At 32.2% G+C, this 18,231-nt stretch overlaps 1 protein-coding gene across 1 annotated transcript; it reads left to right on the forward strand.

Moving 5' to 3' along the window:
* The first annotated feature begins 11,836 nt into the window (after nt 1–11,836).
* Nucleotides 11,837–17,645, forward strand: LOC11421105 (protein root UVB sensitive 4). Its single transcript, XM_003622884.4, has 10 exons — nt 11,837–12,432; nt 13,389–13,535; nt 14,098–14,244; nt 14,870–14,932; nt 15,019–15,095; nt 15,370–15,475; nt 15,722–15,824; nt 15,905–16,053; nt 16,156–16,221; nt 17,099–17,645. The coding sequence occupies exons 1-10, from the start codon at nt 11,992–11,994 to the stop codon at nt 17,324–17,326; spliced, it is 1,527 nt and encodes a 508-aa protein (XP_003622932.2). The 5' UTR covers nt 11,837–11,991; the 3' UTR covers nt 17,327–17,645.
* The last annotated feature ends 586 nt before the right edge of the window (nt 17,646–18,231 follow it).

Genomic DNA, 18,231 nt, shown 5'->3' on the forward strand with positions numbered 1-18,231 from the left:
TATGGAAGACAAGGATATTTAAAGAGACAGATGATCACATGTAACTGTTGCAAGCAAATGTTAGGTTGTACATCGACGGATTAATCTCAACAGTTACACGATTCATTTTAAAAATGTATCGTTGAGTATGAATATCACCGGCGTCACATATCACAATAAATTTTAAAAAAAATGTAATAAATTGCAATAATTTGGTAAATGTTAGGTTGTATCTCGATGAACTCGATGGATTAATCTATGCAATTACACGATTCATTTTAAAAAATATATCGTCGAGTATGAATACCACCGGCATCGCATGTTACGATAAATTGTAAAAAAAGATGTGTAATAAATTGCAACAATTTCTTTCTTTAACTAATGGACGTAGTTATTATCGCTTAATGATTCTGATGATTCATGAAGGAATTAGACTCTCACATAAATCAAGGTTCAAATTAGACGTAAAGATACTCCATCTATTTCTATTTATAAATATAGTTTTTTTGAAGGAATTTATAAATATAGTTATTAATATCATATAGGGGCGCGCGGGCAATCCAAAAATTGGCGCGGAACGGAATTGTGGAATGGAGCGGACGTTGTTTTAGTGAGGCATACATCAATAATAAAAAAAATATATTATTAATTAATGATTTGAGAAAGCATTAAAAAAATTATAAAAAAAAAAAATTTAGTATTGGTATAAATGAAAAGTAAACGATAATTAATATTAACATAAATAGAAAATATATTTTGACCAAAAATGCAGTAATATTTAGTATTAATATAAATGAAAAATGTACCTATTCAAATTAATTGAACTTATGCAATTAAATATCAAAAATAACTTAAAAAATTAGATATGATGAGTCATGAAGAAATCGGGAAGGGATTAGGATCTCGCATTAATCAAGGTTCAAATTTACAGAATGTCCAAAAATAGATAATTAAATATAAAATGTATTTTTTTTAAGGAAAAAAATATGTATTTAGTATAAATATAAATAAAATATATATTTAGTATTAATATAAATGAAAACTATATTTAGAATTAACATAATTGGTTTGACCAAAAACAAAGAATTAACATAATTCGAAAATATACTTATTTGAATTAATTTATTTTATGTAAGGAACCATTGAAATAAATTAACAAAAGAGACCTAATTATTCCTTAAAAAAAACAGAGACCTAATTATTGAAGAAGAAAAAAAGTGAGACTCAGTATTAGCTTAATCGGTTTGCCTGGGTGTAAGTGTTTTGGATAAAATCGATGAAGCAATGTCATCTCTCCCCCACAATCAACTAATACTGTCTTTCCTCACACATAGAGACATTTAAGGTTAGGTTTCAATATTAAAACTGTAACATAAAATACTTCTTAGTCCATTCATATTCATTCACTTTCTGCTTTATTTGTTGGTTAAATATATAAATAAAAGTGACAGGTTTTGGCCCTTGTAAAATATTTCAGCACATAATTTTAGTCTTTATTAAATTCAAATTTGTTTAATTATCTTTCAACTTTTAAATTTTTAAATGTTTTTTTACGAACATGTTAAGAACATCATAATAAACTATTTTATAAAATATTTTATATTTTTTAACATATATTGAATTAAATATGAATTTTCCTAAAGCAAATTTTCAAGATTAAATTAATAAAAATTTGGACCTAACAATAAAATTTTGAGCTTTACTCAAAAAAAAAAAATATATATATATATATATATATTTGATCTACTTTTTTGCGGAGGAACTTTCTATAATATTCTAAATAATTATGTAAAAAATCTATTAAAAATTTAGGTATAATTAAAAAAAAATTAATTTTACAAGGATTAATAGTATGTGTTAGTCCTTGTTAAATTAAAATTTGTTTAATTATACTTAAAATTTTATATTTTTAAATGATTTTTTACATGGATGTTAAGAACATTATAATAATCTCTTTTATAAATAATTAGAATATTTTAACGTGTTATGAATTAAATATGAATTTTTTAAACGCTAAAATTTCAGGATAAAAATTTGGACATAAAATTGAAATTTCGAGTTAACTTATTGCGGATGAAATTTTTATAATGTTTTAAACGAGTAAGTAAAAAATCATTAAAAAGTTTAAAAGTTTAAGCATAGAAACAAATTTTAATTTAACATGGACTAAAACTATGTGCTAAAAAATTTATAGGGATCAAAACCTGTCAAATTTTTTTATGATGACTAAAAACAAAATTTGTTATATAAAAGGAAGTTCCACATACAACTTTTATTGAGAAAATGGTCACTTTAGTCCCTGACTTTGCACCTCGCTGTCATAAAGGTCCTTGACTCAGGATTAAATACATAGAAGTCCTCGGCTCTGCACCTCCGTTATATTTTTGCACCGAATCTTCGTATTTTCATCCCGAATAAGCTCCAAATCCCTTTCTTTTGCTCCAAGTATCAATCTTTAGAATATTTGTTCCTGAAATTAAATAACTTGCAATTGAAGTAGAATAATTCTAAAAAGGAAATAAACTTAAATAAAATAAACTCAAATATAAATAAAACGGACTCAAATATTATATTAAAAACACTAATTATTGACTCATCACGGGCCAACCTAACTTGACCCTTCCCCTCATACTCCTCCTTTGTATCAGGTTGAATCAGTTGATTACACCTATTCAAGAGCTCCTTGTAGCACCTCTTCAGTTTACCAAAACTGACATGAGCAACACATTGTCTTCCCACCTCCTTAACAGCAGCCTCCGCTATAAAAAGTAGGTCCTCATGTATCATCTGTATCCCCTCATCACGAGTTAACTCTCTATCATGAAGGAGCCTCCCAGTGATGGGATGCCTAGGAGACACACCATGTCATCTAGTGTGATGTTCATCTCCCTAATAGGTAGATGGAAGATGCTGGTCTCCTGATGTCATCTCTGTGACAGGGCACAAACGAACCCGTGAAAGATGTTCTCGTACCCACTATTTAGGAGGGGGTAAGACCGGAAGCATTCACTTCGTCCCAAAACCATTGGTTTTGTGCACCCAACTGAGGCAATATCAAGTTTTTAAGGCTCAACTTCTTCCCATGCTTATTCCGAAATTGTAATACAAAAATAAAAAACAACAAACAACATTGTTAAAAAAATAATAAGTAAAATAAACATTAAATATATTCTAACATAAATTTTAATTCTAACATAAAATAAGTAAAATAATCATTAGAATAAGTTAATTAAACAGTAAAAGAAGTAAAATAAACAATAAATATACTTACATTGGCATCAACCCATATCCTGCATGCCACATGTTCACCGAAGTGAGGTAAAAGCGTGGGCACAAGAGGGGCCCCTCCACAACCGTATCTTCCGGCCTCGTACTCCACCCTTGGCACCCCCTAAGCATGACCCGACCCTCCTGCTGCTGAGGCTGCTCAATACCAGACCGCTCCTGATGATCCTAATATTAATGCTGCTGATACGCATCAAAATGATATTGTTGAGGCTCCTCATAATAAGGTTGATTCTACGCCTGCTGATACTCCTGATAATGTTGTTGATATTGTAACGCCCCAATTTTATTTAATTATTTTTAGTTGATTTAAAGTCCTTTATATGATTTTCAAATGATTTATGTTGATTTTGTGGTGTGGTGTATTTTATTAAATGGCTATTTTTATTATTTAATAGAATAAGTGAGAATTAGGAATTAGTTTGGAGTTTGGGGTTAAATTAGAATTAAGAGGAGTTAAGGAATATTGGGAGGTAATATTTATTAAAGAATTAGAAAATAGAAGTCAGAAGCAGTTTTCACGTACAACAGAGAAAAGGGAGAAAAGTCAAGAAAAGGGAAGAGGACCTAGAAGGGTTGCGATTTCGATTATCTAAGGTAAGGGTGAGGCTAACTTGCAATGATTTTAGTTTATATAATTCTGATTCTGTTTTAACAAAGGTTGTGAATAAATTTGGAGAATTGGAAATTAGGGTTATGTTGAGGATTGATGATTAAATGATAGAATTAGGGTGAATTGACGTAGAAATGATGAACAGACCTTAGATGTTTCATGTATTGATCTTTAGAATCAGTTTTGGGGTTAGAACCATGGGATTGGGTGAATTTTTGAGAAAAACTGCAATCTGCCCTTACTGATATTCATCGCTCGCCTCGCGAGCAGGAGTTACTCGTCTCGCGAGTTGCACTTCGCAGCTCGCCATAGCAAGCAAGTTTACTCGCCGTAGCGAGTGTGACCAGAGAGCTTGCAAGATTTTGTGATTTTGAGCTGTGAGTTTAACCTTAGATGTTTATGAGGGCCTGAACATGTACAATAATGATTAGGAAATATTTTAGAATGAGATTGAACTTGGAATAGTGTCAGAATGGATTTTTGAGTGTTTTACCTTAACTCGCCATGGCGAGTAGAGGCTCTCGCCTCGTGAGTTAGTACTAGAAAGACTGCCTTGTGTAGGATTCATGTGGCTTTGTCGCCGAGTGGTTGTGAGTTGAACTTTGGGATAACAATGAAAGTTGTATAGGATATTAATTGATAATCTGTGAAGCTGATTATGATGAATTGAGGTTATTTTTAATATGTTATAAATGTATACGCATTACTTGGATTATATGGAAATGTTAGACATTGTTGAATTGCATAAGATATTGTTATATCATGTTGTTTGTATATTGTTTGTGTTGCTGTTGATTGTTGTTGATTGCTGATTTGTGCTTAACTGCATTCCATTAGAATACACAAGGTGTAGGTTCGCGTTGTAAAAGTTGCAAGTTGTCGTTCTAAGTAACGGAGTCATAGGTTGTTGATGTTGACCAAGTTGGGGAGTAAGTCATAGTTATTATGCACAGTTGTTGTCGTTGACGTAGTTGAGTTGTATGTTGATATACACAAAGTCGAGTTCATTACATAAACATAAAGCGGTGAGGGCTCATGCCCTGGAACGCCTTGTCGTTCAAATTGGTGAGGGCTTATGCCCTGGAATGCTCTGTCATTCAATCTGTTGAGGGCTCATGCCCTGGAATGTTAATCATTCAACCGTTGAGGGCTTATGCCATGGAATTTATTTATTATTAAATTGTTTGGGGTAACGGGGTGTTACAGATATTGTATTGGGTCCATCATGCTGGTGAGATCCTCGCAGCATCAACCTTACCAAATCTCGTGCCCTCTAGTCTGCCTCACCCTCGACCAGCCAATTCAACAACACATATATTTGGGCAGTGTCATTTCAATCCATAAACTACCACATTGTAGTCAAACATACTATAATCAACATTAACAAACTATATTTTAACTAATTTCATCATTAGCAATCCAAAAAACAAAACAAAAATTCATTGAGACATTTTACCAAACACACAGAGTGCAATTTTCATACAACTAAGAAATCTAACAATTTCTAAACCCTAAACTACCACATTGTACTCTAAACAACATCTAAACAACAGTTCCTAACTTAATTCACCACTAACAATCCTAAAAACTAACATGCAAACCAAATTTCTAAAAACCTAAAAATGTTTAATTTCTTTAAAAAATCACAAAATTTCAAAAAAAAAAAAAAAAAGCAACGATGTAGAATAAGTAACATTTATTTGTTCAATTGCGAGATTTGATGATGATTTGCTTGAGTTTGGTGAAAATCGCATTTGGGGGGAGATTTTTTGAATTTGGGATGTTTTCGAAAAGTGAAGGGTAATGTTTATGTTTTGCTGTCATATACACTTAAGTCATGCAGCATTACTTAAGTCACGCAGAGTCTATAAGGTGCGCTAGTTAACTCACGATGCATGAGTTAACTTACGCAGGGATATACTTACCATTTCAGTTGGGCGCGATTAAAATGTGTTGGGAGAATAGCAGAATTCAAAATATTATTGTGTAACATTTGTCAAACAAGTGCAACACATCTCCTTAATGAGAGCATGGAGTCTTCTTTTTATAGTGAAGTATTTGACTAATTTTTTTTTTTTTTTTTTTAAGAACTAATTTAACTTTTTTTTAGGGGAAGAAGGACTAATTTACTTCTTGAAACTACCATTTTGTATCAAAAATACACTGCCAATTTTTTTTAACTTATTTATCTTTGATTTTAAGAAAAAATGCTGTAATAATTACGAATCGATGAAAAGATAAATAAAAAATTTCAAAACTTATTTCACCTAAAAATCCAACTCTAAAGCTTCTATATCATTAGTAAACTCATTTACTATTCAAGTTATTAAAAAAAAGTCTAAGGGGGTGTATTGATTTGGGATTTTTATGGAATTTTAAAAGACTTTTTAAAAATAAAAAAGTTTTGTGGTATTCAATCAAGACTTTTATAGAATATAAATAAATCATCCCCGTGAGTTTAGCTCAGTTGGTAGGGATATTGCATATTATATGTAGGGGCCGGGGTTCGAACCCCGGACATCTCACTTCTCCACATTTAATTGTGCGAGCTCTAGCCACTAGGCTACTTGACAAAAAAAAAAAGAATATAAATAAATCTTGTGGTATTCAATCAAGACAATCAAGACTTTTTATTAAAGGCAACGAAATCCGGTGGTATTCAATTGAGATTCCTCCCAACATATATGGAAATAGTTGACGTTGTGACTAAAATGAAGATTAACTTTATCTGCCAACAAAAAACTATGTGTGTAGATGAAAATGCGAAAGAATTAGATAGTTCAAGATTTAAGCATTGATAAACTGTAAAAGTTAGATCGAGAAATGGTGTAGGCATTATTGTGGATAAAGAATTGAAAAAGTATATTGTGGATGTAAAGAGGATGTGAGATTTGATTGTATCCCACAAATTTTTAGTTTAATAAGACATCTTTATTTATTTATTTTTTAAAAGGAAATAAGACATCTTTAATGTTAGGAGTGTTCACTCATCTTAGGTAGGTTTGGAAGAATATTCTAAAGTTAAATTTTGGAAGGATTTGAAAGGTTAAATTCAAGATATACCACAAGAAGAAAATGTTTTTCTAGGAGGGGATCTAATTGAGCATGTAAGAAGTGTTTGATATAAGTTTTAAAGGCTTGAATGAGGGTATAGCCTTCGGGACATAAATGCATAAGGTAAATTCAACCTAGATTTTTAGTTGTCTTTTAATCTTACTTTAGGAAAATAAAAAGGAAATTTATTACATACAATAGTGGGATTTCATGTTATCAAATAGATTTATTTCTTATTAGGAATTATGATAGAAATATTTGTTTGAATTTAAGGGGGATGTATTGGATTAGGATTCTATGAGATTTTAAAAGATTTTTTAATTATGAAAAAGTCTTGTGGTATTCAATCAAGACTTTTTGCAACTTAAGAAAAGTCTTGTAAACTCGATTTCTGGTAAAATCGGAAGGTTTAACGAGTTTGACTGAGTTAACACTCGGTAAACTCGTGTAAACTCGACCGATTTGTAATGGCTGACACAATATTTTTTTTAAAAGATTTGTAAGTGCTGGCATAATTTTAAATATGTACAATTGAATTTTGTGGGAATAACATTTTTAACAAATAAAAAATGTGTATTGAAAATAATGTGTTAGAGTGTGTTTTAGTCCCTTAAAATCTTATAAAATCCATAAAATTCTTAAAATTTGAAAATAATAGTAAAAGAAGTTTTTATTGGTTTTATTTTTCTTGATATTTATTTGTTCATTATTTTTATCATTCACACTTGAAAGTTTGTTCTTTTTCTCCTAAAATTCATTTAATCCTTTGAAAATTTAAAATCACATAAAATCCTTAAAAGTCAATGTGATAAATCCTTTAAAATCTTGAGTGTATAAAGTCTTTTACATAAAAAGTTTTTTAAAATCTAACATAATCAATACAATCTCACACAGTCATTTAAAATTTTAAAGACTTTTTTTTTATTAAAATAGTCTTTTAAAATCCTAATCCAATACACCCCCTAAAGTTTTACATGGAGAGAGTTTGACTATCCAACATATAGTATTGGTTATGGATGTAAGGATTAAGATAAGAACGGATATGAGAAGCCATGATTGGGAAACAAGGATCAAGTGGTGACAATTAAAGGATCAAAACCAAAGTGTTTTCCTACAAAAGATTTTGAAGGAAGGTTGTGTGAAGCTACATAGAAGGGAAAATGATACGTGGAATAAGATGACATATGAGATTAGAAAAGTAGCAAAAAAGAGACACTAGAAGAATTAATAGGTTTTGGACCTAGCTAGGAGTAAAGAATCTTGGTAGAACCAAGGAGTTCAAATTAAAGTGAGAATCAAAACAGTATTTCACTTTTAAAAAATAGGGATAAGGGTGATGCATTTGAAGACTATTACACATTAAGAAATTTAGCAAATTGCAACCTTCCAACCTTGATGACAAGGTTGTTTTCGAGGGGTGTGTTTTTTAGGGTATAGTAAAGGCTGATTAGAGTAGTTTAAGCAGTTAAGATGTACTTTTATTAGGATATAGTAAAGAAAAAACTAAGAGTTACTAACTCTACGATATCATTCAACATTTTCTACATTTTTTAGATTGATAAGTTTAAATATAAAGGATTCTCATATAAAGCTAATATTTTTTCTTTCTCTTCAACGTGCACACATATGTATGCAAAGGTGTTAATATTAATTTCGTGACTTTACATTTAATATACAGATCTGCGTATCGGTGACGATGACTTGAAGAACATTTGTTTGATTGAAATTGAAATGTTGCTTCAAGAAAACAGACAGTCACTTACTGACTTCAAATCTAGCACATGCCAAACGAAGCAGACATGCCAACTTTCACAAACAAGCTTATCGTTGATGAGCTAAATTACAACAAAGATGAACTGAAAAAGACACACGCTGATATGTTACTGATGCTGATTGATGAACAAAGATGTGTGCATGAAAAGATCATGGAGTCCGTTGGTTCTGACGACTATGGTTTCTTTTTCTTATATGGTTACGGTGGTACTGGAAAAACCTTTATATGAAAACATTGTCGATTGCTGTTAGATCGAAGGGGTTAATTGTATTGAATGTTGCATCCAGCGGTATAGTGAATCTTCTATTACCAGGTGGAACCCGACGATGACAGTCCCTATTGAGATTATGAGGCATCATCGCTTACGATGGAAAAGGATAGTCCTAGGGCAGACCTGGTGCGTGCTGCAAACTTGATAATTTCGAACGAGGCTCCAATGATGTATTGATGGTGTTTTGAGGCATTTCATCGGTCAATGCGTGATATCATGTCCAAGAATGATCCCCTAAACGAGTTTAGACCATTTGGTGGAATCACAGTAGTTTTAGGTGGTGATTTCAGGTAGATATTGCCTGTTGTCCGAAAAGGAACGAGGCAGGATATTGTTGATGCATCAATCAATTCATTAAAGATATGGGTTTATTGTAATGTATCGAGGCTTACTGTTAATATGAGATTGGGTGCATCTTCGGTACCTGCAGAGCAGAAAGAAATTGCTAATTTTGACAAGTGGATACTCTCAATTGGAGACGGCAACGACGTTTCGGATGAGAATGGTGAAATGAAGGTAGAAATTCCTGAAGATTTGCTCATATCAGACACAACAAATCCGTTGATGTCACTTATAGACTTTGTGTATCCCGATCTGAATGATAACCTTGGTAACCTGCTATTTTTCCAAGAAAGGGGAATACTCGCACCAACGCTTGATTCAGTTGAGCATGTTAACGAATATATGATGTCACTGATTCCTGGTGAAGAGAAAGAGTATTTAAGCTCTGATTCTGTTTGTTGATCGGGTGAAAATTTAGATGTCCAAAGTGAGTGGTTCACAACGGAATTTCTTAATGGTATTAAGAGCTCTGAAATTCCAAATCACCGGTTGAAACTAAGGGTGGGATGTCCAGTTATGCTGATGAGAAACATCGATCAGGCCAATGGACTGTGTACTGTTGCGAGGCTGAAAGTTACACATCTAGGGAAGAGCACGATAGTTGCTACCGTAATTACATGAAAAAGGGCAGCTACCAGGGTATTCATTCCAAGGATGAATCTTATTCCGAGTGATTCAGGACTACCCTTCAAATTCAGGCGCAAACAATTTCCATTGTCGCTTTATTTTGCAATGACAATAAATAAAAGTCAGGGTCAATCTTTATCTCGAGTGGGAGTTTATCTTCCTAAGCCCGTGTTCACGCATGGGCAACTCTATGTCGCTGTCTCTCGAGTTACTTCTAGAAAAGGTTTGAAGCTGCTCATCTTGGATGAAGATAATAATGTTTGCAAGGAGACCACAAATGTTGTGCATCGTGAAGTTTTTCAAAAAGTATGATCATTAGTTATGTTTTAGAATCGTTGTTGCTATAATTTAGAAAACTAGAGTTGTGTATTGATTGAAAGTTTTTTTTTTTAATTTCTTTGTAAGGCGTATTGGTCATTACAGGACATGCAATTTCTATATAAGCAGATCCTCCTGCCTTTGACTTTTAACTGATGCACTTTTCAGGTATAACAATACGCGGAACTTTTTTTTACATCATTGTTACCCTAAAATACAATATTTACATTAGACCATTGGTTTTGTAAAAAATAAAAACAAATAACAATCGGCGTTTCTGTAGCCCAAACTATATTTATACACACCCGTAAAAATTTTATCTTTTGTATTCACATACTAGGTGTATAAATCTAACACTCACTATTATATAAAAGAAATACAAATTTTTTAGTTTTTATGATTAATATACATTATGTCAACAAATAATAATATACAGTACGTCGGCGTATTTTTGCAAAAATATTACATATGCTAAGTTTAACAATGAGTACATATTATACTACAAATAATTAGTATAAGTATAATAAATCCAAATACTTTAATCGTTGTGTACAATGTTTAGATATTTCAAAATATATACAAAATTAAGATGATATTTTTTTTCCATATCAAATTTAAATTATAACAACACTTATAACTTTAAGATAACATAATATAAAATCTATATATTTGATCAATTTTGTTTTTTATTTCCCCGTACTTGGCACGGATCACTACCTAAAAATCCAACTCTAAAGCTTCTATATCATTAGTAAACTCATTAACTGTTCAAGTTATTAAAAAAAAAAAAAGTCTAAATTTTTTCTTTCATTCATTATTATTGATAGGAAAATGGTAGCTAGTACCACCCAAACATTCTTTAAAGATCTCTAACGGCAAGTTTTTGTAAAAATTTGTATATTCAATACATTGAAATTTTTAATATTTAACTATATAAAAGAATATCCTTAAAAAAAAACTATATAAAAGAATAATTTTTAAATTTGAGATATTCAAAGAGTGTCTCAACACACAATCGCTAACAAAACTGTCATTATTATAATTATAATATAATATTTCCTCTGATCTTATTTATAAAATATAATTGATTTTTTAAATATATTGAATAATTTATATTATATATTTAGATTCTTGACTACATAAATAAATTATTTAATGTATGTAATTTTTTTTTTTTTTTTTTTTTGTAAATAGACCGGAGGGAGTAAAGAATGGTCCTTAAGGAGGATAAAAACGGAATAACAGAATTTTTAAAGGAAAGGAGGATAACTTGCTAACGCTGGGTGAAAGGGTAAAACTTCAATCTTTTTGGTGGTTGAAATCGAAATACACTAATTTTGATTTTGACTATCAAGAATGGCGGCGGAGTCCTCTAACTTGCTTAAACTTTATTTTCTAGCTAGTTGTTTCTTTGTTTCTGCGCCTTATTGGCTTGTACATGATTGTTTTATGTTCCCATTGTGCCTAGGCGTTTTGGCACGCCTTGTGCTTTAGCGTCTAAGTTTGTTTAATATATATATATATATATATATATATATTCCATTTTGGCTTTTTTCTTAAAAAAAAAAAACAATGGTCCTTAAGCTATGGCTTCACGAGTGGACCTTAGCCGCCGCCATGCAAAAGAAGAAGAATTAGATTCTTCACTAACCTTTTATTCTTCTTTCTTCTTCAATTCAAAATTGTTCTTCATTTTGAAAGTTCATATAGTTACACCTTCAAATTCTCATGCCATTTACTCTTCACACCCCCACCGATCACCCTCACCCCATATCATGGAACCTTATCACACCAAAACAACCAATACCCACTTCTCAAAATCTCATTTTTACAAGACTCAAAGCTTTTTCATCTCTCAGAACTTCTCTTGACTGTGTCTCTTCTGATGGAGGAGGAGTTGACAAAATTTCACAACAAATTCGGCTACCCTTTGTGGTTAAGAGTCCAAATAAGGTCACTAGATTCTTCTGGAATGGTGGCTGCTTGGAGTTGGTCACTGTTGATGGTGGTGCTGCTTCTGGTGATAATGATGGTTTGTTGAAGGTGTTTGGTTCTGTTGTAAGGGATTTTTTCATTCCTAGAGAAGTTAATGAGAATTATGTTGATTTTGTGAAGTGGAAGCTGCTTCATCGTGTTTTTAGCTCTGCTCTTCAAGTTCTTGCTACTCAGGTACTTTGCAGATTCTTGATTTTTGTTTCTTTAGAAGCTAGTTTATTTAGAATTGACTTGTGTTATGTTTGGATAAATAGTTTTTTAAGTGCTTTATGGTATAACTATAAACACTTATTATTTAAGTGCTTATGTATAAGTTATGTTTATAACAAAAGACTTTAAACTGTCTTCATAAGCTATCCCATAGAGTTTGTGAAAATAAGTTGCATGTCATAGACTATTTTCATAGGTGCTTCGAAATAGTCTCACAATTGCTTATGTCAGTAGATAAGCTTAAATAAGCAAATCCAAGCTTAAACAAACTGGTCCTTGTTCATGAATCTACTTACATGCATGAGGGAGGGGGTTGAAACTTGCTTTATCAGCATTTGACATGTCCTGTGCACATCATGAAAGGGGGTTAGGATTGTTTTGTTTTGTGTTATGTGATGGATTCGTTTGGTTTTGTAAAATCATAGTCCCTCCCTAGTGTATGCATCAAGTGGAAAGATTCAATCTTCATTATAAACATCAGTTGTGCTTGTTTTCAGGAGGGGAGAGAAAGTGAGCAAGCTAAGGCCTAGTTTGGAGATTAAATTTTAGCTTATGAGACATTCTCAATGAAAATAAATATGTGGCTTTAACTCATAAAACAGTCCTTATAAGCTATAGATTTTTTTACTTCTGAAAAATTGAGATGCAGCAACTAATTCGAACTTATACGAGTAGCTATTATTTACAAGTCATGATTATTCTAAGAAGTTTTAAGTATCTCTTTTTCCATTAGTGCTTCTTTGAAATCTATCCAAACTTGGTCTAAATAAGATTTTGTGTATCCTTATCAGTTGTCAATGGATGCATGTGTTGATGCTTTGTATCCACCATTTAGCTACATGAAAGTTCTTTTAGGTCTTGTAGTATATGTTTATCTTGCTTGCATAAGAACTTACTATGTTACAATCAATTAATCTCAGGCAATGTTTACAGCCATAGGAGTTGGATACTCCAGTTCCCTTCCGTCAGCTGCTGCCCTTAACTGGGTTTTAAAAGATGGTCTTGGACGACTAAGCAAATGCATATACACTGCTAGCCTAGCTTCTGCTTTTGATACTAACTTAAAGGTATTTTAACTTCCATTTTCAAAGGAATCAGTTTTCTTCTGCCGGCACTCAGCAGTTTCTGCAGGTGCCAGCACTAGTTTTGGAATTTGATTAAAAAAAGGGGTTAAATGCACTTTTGCCTCCTGCCATTTGAGCGAATTTCAGTTTACCCCACTGTAATTTTTTTGTTGGGATTCTAACCTTGTAATTTTTAGATTCTTCTCTTTTAGACCTTCGTGGCATCAAATTACGGGATTAAAGGTACTTTCGTCCCCGGTCATTTGGACGAATTTTGGTTTACCCCTTGTCACATCATCTATTTTATGCAGTCAAATGTCGTGAAGGTCTAAAAGCAAAGAACCTTAAATTACAAGGTTAGAATCTAAAAAAAAAGCTACAGGGAGGTAAAATGGAATTCATTCAAATGGCAGGAGCAAAAATACATTTAACCCTTAAAAAAATTTCATATGAACAACCGTGAAGTGCATGATGGTAATTCAAACTTCATTTGATATGCACTAATTATAAATTGAATCTGATTACTCTTTCTCTTTCTGTGCATGTGTGTACCTGCTTTAAAAAGAGAGTCAGGTTCACTACATCTGTTCTTTTTGTTGGAAGCATTGGACTTGAATTACTTACTCCTACATTTCCTCGATTCTTCCTGCTGCTTGCGACTATTGCCAATATTGCTAAACAAATAAGCTTGGCATGCTACTTAGCAACTCGGGTAAGGATCAAACCACTATCGCATTAAGTTCTCTATTACGTTTTATCTTTTCTTTTTCAAAAAAAGCTTTCTTGGTTTGGACTTTGGAGCTACTCACGTGATGATATTACAACACGTAGATGGTTAAGCAGTTACTTTTAGTTCCCTAATTTGCTAATTTACTTTCTTCACGAAAAGAACACACTCATTCTCTGAGTTCTCTCTAAATGCCCTCTTACTCTTTCTCTCACTTTCTCACCACAGTTTTAATTTGTTTCACATACCAATGTATAGTCCCTGTCCAATTATGCATAAAGCATTTTTGAGTTTTTAACATCAGGATAGTTAATGTATAATGCTTTTGCAGAGACTAACACAGTATACCTCTTAGCAATTGCCTTTCAAGTTCAATTATATTTTTGCCATGTTCATATTTGTTACTATCTTTATTCCTTCTATTTTCCGACTTGTGCATTGTCCACCTTTTACTTTTTATCTGAAGATTGTATGCATATACTTTTACGCAATTCTTCATATCATAAGTTTATCCGTCTTGCAAAAATTCCCTGCTTTTTCATCTATATAGTATACTGATTGATATACTTCCTTTTTCGTGAATTTTGATATTTTCTTTTTGTTTACACAGTCGGCTGTTCATCAAAGTTTTGCAAAAGCAGACAACCTTGGTGAAATTTCTGCCAAGGCACAGGTTAGCATAAGTGTTTTTCTTTTTTGTTTACCTTTCTTTAATCTGTTTATTCGTGGATTTTATTATGAATATTTAATATATTGCAGATTCAAACAGTCTGCTTTGACATCCTTGGTCTTATGCTTGCTGCCCTTGTTAATATGTGGATTGGGAACCATCAAAGGTTGTTATTTCATCCATAATATGAAATGTTACTGTTTCTGTTTTGCTGTGAAACTGAAAGCTGACTATAGTGTATGTACCTTAAGAAATTGTGACCTTATCGTTCTAAATAAAAGAGAGAAAGAAAAAAAAAAACTAACTGTTGTTACAAGGCCACAATGTATACTATAATGGACTTTTTTTGTCATGTATAGGTGTATGATATATTTTTCATGTTGTTATTGCTTATATAATTTGACTCGTTTTCTAACTTTAGTTATATCTTGGCTTTCAAGACCACAAGCAGGTCTCCATTTCTTTGTTTATCCCCTTTTCGCTTTCATGGACCTTTTTGGGATTTATCAAGGACTAAAACATGTCCATCTGAAAACTTTGACTAAGGTAAGTTTTCTGATGGCTTTAATTATGAAGTTGTGTACAGATTTAAGATTTTTAAGTTTTATACTTAAGCGATTGAAACTGAGTGATTATGGAAGAAATGAAGTGTGGTACCCCTTCATTGTCTATTTTGTCATAAAACATCTACTATTTTATTTTTCCTTTATTTAACACACAAGTTTTGGTTTTATAGTGTAGGACTTGTTAAGAGTATGTATTTTACTGTCTTGTTGGTGCATTTTGTTTTAGGATAGGCTTGAAATCATTCTGAAAACTTGGATTGAGTTTGGATATGTGCCTTCCCCGGCAGATGTGAGCGAGAAAGAAGTAATCAACTTTATGGGAGTTAAAGGTGAAATGCTACGGTCTCTTACATTCGTGTTTGATACTTTCAATGGTGAGGTTATAGTCAACTAATAAGATTTGATTCAGGTAAAAGCTTATGGCCAGTTAGAATAGGGTGCATAAGTCCCAAGGACCAAATACCTGAGTGGTCAATGAAGACGATACAAAGCATAACTGATGAGGATTATTACTTTGTATGCATGGAGATCTTCGAAGGATTAAAAAGAACTGGCCAGGTGAGCATAATTATGAGATTATCTTGGTCACCTTCCTATAAAGTAGTTTTGTATTCTAATTGTTTTTTATTTTGCTTCTTTTTGTCTGTGGCGATTTTCTAGCTCCGTATCCTTCTTTCCATCCGTGAAGGAGCTGAATCAAAGCATATAATTATGGGTTTGTTGCAGGTGATAAGACTATTCTTCTTAATGATTTTTCAACTACTATTATCAATATTGTTATTAATGTTATTATTACTGCTAGCTAATTTGAATCCTCTCATGTTCCTTCTGTCAATGTCATATCATGTCGGAGAAAGACACAAAGTCCCAGGGTTAAACAACTTAAGTGCTAACTGTATAACTGTATGTATAAGCTGTCTGCATAACAAAAGATAAAATAAAATAAAGTCAAACTGTTTTAATATAAGGTATAAGCGATCACTCGGGAGAACCTGAATTTGAATCATGTGTGGAACAATCCTTTGCCAGACTTTGTTTACCTCCCAGCCGGACTTCGGACTATCACAGCCCTTTTCCTTGAGAACCGGAGGGTAAGACCCAAAAAAAAAAGGAAGAAGCTGTATGCCGTTTTCTTAAGCTATCCTAGGAAGCTTATGGAAATGAGCTGAAAACGGTTTATGAAAATGTCATGTTGTTTTCATAAACTTTGTCAAACAGTTTCACAAATATTTACTCCAATAGATAAGTTCAAATAAACCAATTCAACTAGGTCCAAGATCAGTTATAATGGCTAACAATTATTTTTATAGGGTCCATTAAACTTGACTTTGTATGTTTCGTTGTATCCTCCCTTTCCTCTCATGTGATAAGAGAGGGGTATATTTTTTTTTTTACATGAATCAAACAACGTCATAATATCCCATCATGAAACATGTCTAACATCAGATAATTTAACTCTAAATCATTCTCAATTAGTGAATTATCTTCCATTTGATCTTTATACTATGGGAGGGATAAAACCCTTTGGCCTGAAACCTGATTTACTTATTCTAATGATATTTTCATATGACATTTCTTTTTGAAATGTTTTTTCAATTTGTAGGCCTGCTACATCAGAAGGACTCTTCTTAAGTGGAATATTAGCAGAGGGGAAAACAATGCATCAAACTCAGCACTAGAAGATTGGTCTGTAATTGTTGAGGATGGAAAGAGGTATGCAGAGAGGGATGTAACTGATTTGATTGAACAAATGGTGGGAATGGGTTGGGTGGTGAAGAACATTTTATTGTCAAAGCAAGAACAGGCAAGATACAGTTTTGTGTATGATTAATTAAAGATGGTTTACAAAATTTTGTTGGCTCCTTAATATTATGGGAGAGTTTAGGGTTTACTATTCATTTAAGATTAACCTTAAGGGCACATTGGGTTAACTTTAGTGGAAAAAGTAAGAGATCCTAATTGTATAAAAAAAAGGAGTAAATGATTTTAATGTATTTTTACATATTCAAACCGTTAGAGAAACCATTAGTAAAGATTTAGAGGTCAATGAGTTGGATCCAAATTTGGTGTATGATAGAACATTATGGCGTCATTTGATCCATGTAGCCGACTTCATTTAGTGGGATAAGGCTTGGTTGTTGTTGTTTACATATTCAAACCGTTAAACTTTACTTTTCTCTCTAAATGACATTCTCCATCCATGTTCAAGAGTGATAAAATCAAATATGTGTAGTACATAAAGTTACTTTAGATGTTTACTTTAGGCAAGTACAATCATAAATAGTAAATAAATAGTGAGTTGGTCATGTTAATGACGAATGCCTTTTTGTATTTTTATTCTTTTTGGAATCTCCGTCCTCAAGAAATGTGAGGATGACTTTGACGACGAGACTTTGTCCTCAACATCGTGATCCTGTCCTCGACTTAAAATACTTAATCTTTACGAAGACCCTGAATCATTCTTTCTTTCGCAAAGCTTGTTGAGTGATTCTTCAACATTAACCTTTCTTCTTAAGAGGCTTGATAATCTTATTGAACTTTGTGTAAGGATAATTGATTTTTGTGATTCTTTGATGTATCATGAACAAAACATGTCTTTATAATTTGCCCTCAAAAGCACACATCAAATAACACATGAGATTGTAATATTAATTATTTCAAAACACCAAATAATATTTTGGCTCAACAATGACTTCAACCGGTAACTGTATATCATTACGTTTGAAGAAAATTCAC

This window comes from Medicago truncatula, chromosome 7 (assembly GCF_003473485.1).
Source record: "Medicago truncatula cultivar Jemalong A17 chromosome 7, MtrunA17r5.0-ANR, whole genome shotgun sequence".
Lineage (NCBI taxonomy): Eukaryota > Viridiplantae > Streptophyta > Magnoliopsida > Fabales > Fabaceae > Medicago > Medicago truncatula.

Bases quoted from the DNA above. Each gene is read 5' to 3' on its own strand.
- LOC11421105 (XM_003622884.4), top strand. From the start codon at position 11,992: ATGCCATTTACTCTTCACACCCCCACCGATCACCCTCACCCCATATCA. The intron at 12,433-13,388 runs GTACTTTGCAGA...AATTAATCTCAG, and splicing joins TTCAAGTTCTTGCTACTCAG to GCAATGTTTACAGCCATAGG. The intron at 14,933-15,018 runs GTTAGCATAAGT...AATATATTGCAG, and splicing joins AAATTTCTGCCAAGGCACAG to ATTCAAACAGTCTGCTTTGA.